Source organism: Abrus precatorius, unplaced genomic scaffold (assembly GCF_003935025.1).
Source record: "Abrus precatorius isolate BTA unplaced genomic scaffold, Abrus_2018 Scaffold8, whole genome shotgun sequence".
NCBI lineage: Eukaryota > Viridiplantae > Streptophyta > Magnoliopsida > Fabales > Fabaceae > Abrus > Abrus precatorius.
In genome coordinates, this window is record NW_020874428.1 from 5979798 (window position 1) to 5983390 (window position 3593).

At 32.6% G+C, this 3593-nt stretch overlaps 1 protein-coding gene across 1 annotated transcript; it reads left to right on the plus strand.

The window, feature by feature from the left end:
* Positions 1–353: 353 nt before the first annotated feature.
* On the plus strand, positions 354–2690 carry LOC113847283 (alpha-amylase). Its single transcript, XM_027476283.1, has 4 exons — positions 354–496; positions 635–764; positions 1174–1979; positions 2284–2690. The coding sequence occupies exons 1-4, from the start codon at positions 413–415 to the stop codon at positions 2527–2529; spliced, it is 1266 nt and encodes a 421-aa protein (XP_027332084.1). The 5' UTR covers positions 354–412; the 3' UTR covers positions 2530–2690.
* Positions 2691–3593: the final 903 nt, after the last annotated feature.

Sequence of the window (3593 nt, forward strand, 5' to 3'; positions counted from 1 at the left end):
TCCTCCAGTTCATGAATTTTCTCAATTTATTTTAATATTTTAGGATATATTTGAGAATTGGTTTTTAGAGAAGAAAAATAAAAGTATAAATATTTTTTAAAAATAAAAATTTATAATATTTATAAAAGAAAATAAAGATAAAATTAACATATTAAATTCATACTACTTTATCATTATACTTTTACTTTAAAAAGTTATTAAATTAAACTTTCAAAGATAACATTAATCATCTACATTTGTGATGATTCCCTCCTTATCTTGTGCCTGATGACGAAACTCCACTCTCTCAAGTTATAATTCATTTTAGCTCACTTCACGCAACAATGCTTCTTATGAAATGCAAATTGGCAAATTGCAGGCCCTATATAAGGCACAACACAAACAACTATCCAACACACAATCAATCAAAGCTATGGATTCACTTCATTTGTTAACCCTTTTCTGCCTCTGCCTTTCCCTCTTTCCCCTCTTCGCTTCCTCTGCCTTGCTGTTTCAGGTTTCACACCCTTTTGTCTTAAACTTTGACCCACACAAATGCACACAACACACATTAAACAAACAACCTTACTTAAATGTAAATTTCTAACTGTGCATTCATTATATATATATATATATATGGTATATGTTGTGACAGGGGTTCAACTGGGAATCAAGTAGCAAAGGGGGTTGGTACAACTCTCTCAAGAACTCCATTCCTGATCTAGCAGATGCTGGAATCACCCATGTTTGGCTCCCTCCTCCCTCCCAATCTGTTGCTCCTCAAGGTTCATCTTTTTAACTGTTTCACTGGTATATTTGGATATGCAACTTAATTATTTATTTGATAAACTCTAATCATAGAGGACTTATAGCACAAATTTAAAATATATCTTTCATTGTTTGCAGAATTCTGACCATGTAAGGTTGTCCTACGCAAAATATGGTTGTCAAATGTCAATTTGGATTGTAGTTTGGTTTGGCTTAAAAAAAGTAACTATATATCTTTTCACTTTTATTCAAACCATCATTGGAACCCAAAGTCATATTCAAACACAACTCAACCCATAATTTTGCCAAATATGTTGTCATTTGTAAATCAAACTCAATTCACACTCTCAAAACCAAGGTTTGGTGTGTGCGAAGTACTTTTAATCCAAACATGCTGAGTGTATGTTTTTGTCCCTTTGAATCCAGGGTATCTTCCGGGAAGGCTATATGATCTTGACGCATCAAAGTATGGATCAAAGAATGAACTGAAGTCCCTAATTGCAGCTTTCCATGAAAAGGGAATCAAATGCATAGCTGACATAGTCATCAACCACAGAACTGCAGAGAGAAAAGATGGAAGAGGCATATATTGCATCTTTGAAGGTGGCACTGATGATGCGCGTCTTGATTGGGGTCCCTCTTTCATTTGCAAAGATGACACTGCTTATTCTGATGGCACCGGAAACCTTGACAGTGGTGAGGGCTATGATGCTGCACCTGACATTGACCATCTCAATCCACAGGTGCAAAGAGAGTTATCTGAATGGATGAACTGGCTCAAAACTGAGATTGGATTTGATGGGTGGAGGTTTGATTTTGTGAAGGGTTATGCCCCTAGCATTACCAAAATTTATATGCAACAAACTTCACCAGATTTTGCCGTTGGAGAGAATTGGAACTCTCTTTCATATGGTCAAGATGGAAAGCCAAACTATAACCAAGATGATCATCGTGGGGTGTTGGCGAATTGGGTTGAATCTGCTGGTGGTGCTATCACTGCCTTTGATTTCACCACCAAAGGGGTTCTTCAAGTTGCTGTACAAGGGGAACTGTGGAGATTGAAGGATTCAAATGGGAAACCACCTGGAATGATTGGTGTAAAACCAGAAAATGCAGTAACATTTATTGACAACCACGACACTGGTTCCACTCAGAAACAATGGCCATTCCCATCTGACAAAGTCATGCAAGGATATGCTTACATTTTAACACATCCTGGGACCCCAACAATAGTACTTTTCTCCAACCTTTTAACTTTCAATATTTTACCTATATATTACACATTACAAATAATTATTTATAGCCAAAAAAGTTAACATTTAAAATTTTTATATAAATATTTTATCACGGTTTTTATCCAACTGTTTATAGTATAATTATTAAAGGTTATCGTTTACTTAATTGTAGTTTTACAACAACAAAAATATGACAATGTTTATACAGATATTAAAATATACATTTTAAGTTAAAAGTACATTAAAAAATTTATAAAGTTAAGGATTAAGGTAATGAATGTTATTTTCTCTTGTTATGAAGTTCTACGACCACTTCTTTGATTGGGGACTGAAGGAACAGATAGCGAAATTGACGAGCATAAGGGTGAAGAATGGGATAAATGTGAAAAGCAAGGTGAATATTCTGGCAGCTGATGCTGACCTCTATGTTGCAAAGATAGACGACAAGATTATAGTGAAGATAGGGCCAAAGATGGACCTTGGAAATCTTATTCCCTTTAATTTCCGCGTTGCTGCCTCTGGCCAAGACTATGCCGTGTGGGAGTGACTCTATTTATTGCATTCAAGAATAATATTCTATGTTTATCACTTATAGATAGTTATACTAACTTGTCCTTAGAATAATAAGATCATTTTATTCCCTTGTTGTACAAAGTATTTTTCTTTATAATAAGCTTAATTTTATACTAAAAATAACCAATTGCTACTCATGATTTAACCTTATATCTGCTAAGCGAATAATACGATGCCATTACTTCTTTTATAGGAGACCTAAAAATAAATATTATCATATAAAGAGCATAATAACCTTTAAACCCAAGTTTCATAGAGCAAATAATCCTAGGAAGCCATTCTAGAATATGGATTATGTTCTTTCTAGCAGAATAACTAGTCTTATCGAAGTTCGGATTGGTTAAACTCCTAGTCTCTCCCCTTTTAATTTACCCAAAAGAATTGATAAAATTTGATCACGTGGAAGCTTTAATGATGATATATTTTTGGCTTAATTACAATTTTAGTGCATACATTTTAACATGCATGTAACTTTAATCTTCTAATTTTTGTCTTTCTTATTTTTTAAATATTTAAATTAAGTTATTCACGTCAAAATTAAAACTTTTATTATATTTTATGCATTTTATTTTGTATTTTTATTGAAATATTTTTTATATTTTTCTTTACTTATTTATATAAATCAGTATATTTTTTGGTCATAGCTTCAAGGTTAGTGTCAAGAGCCGATCTCTCCTTCTACACGCCGATTGCTACTATGGGGCTTAAATAGTCTGTTTTATGAAGTCTTTGCAGTTCCTCTTTTTCTCTTGGGCCTCGGCCCAAATATCTACCACCTAATTGATAAGTTACTTTTTGGACCTGTTGACCCAAAGCTATAGTTACGTTTTTGTTTACGATTCATTTTAAATTTTTTTAAGACTTAATTATATATATATATATATATATATATATATATATATAATTTGGGATAGTTGTGATTTTGATCCTTCAAATTTTTTTTGAGCTATTTAAAAATATTTACTTTTAACTTTATGCAAATCTAGTTTCTCATCGATTTTCTTGTTTAAAACCTTTAAATTTTTATTTGTTTTTTCA

Coding starts and splice junctions, on each gene's coding strand:
- LOC113847283 (XM_027476283.1), top strand. CDS start 413: ATGGATTCACTTCATTTGTTAACCCTTTTCTGCCTCTGCCTTTCCCTC. Junction 497..634: donor CCTCTGCCTTGCTGTTTCAG/GTTTCACACCCT, acceptor ATGTTGTGACAG/GGGTTCAACTGGGAATCAAG. Junction 765..1,173: donor CCAATCTGTTGCTCCTCAAG/GTTCATCTTTTT, acceptor CTTTGAATCCAG/GGTATCTTCCGGGAAGGCTA.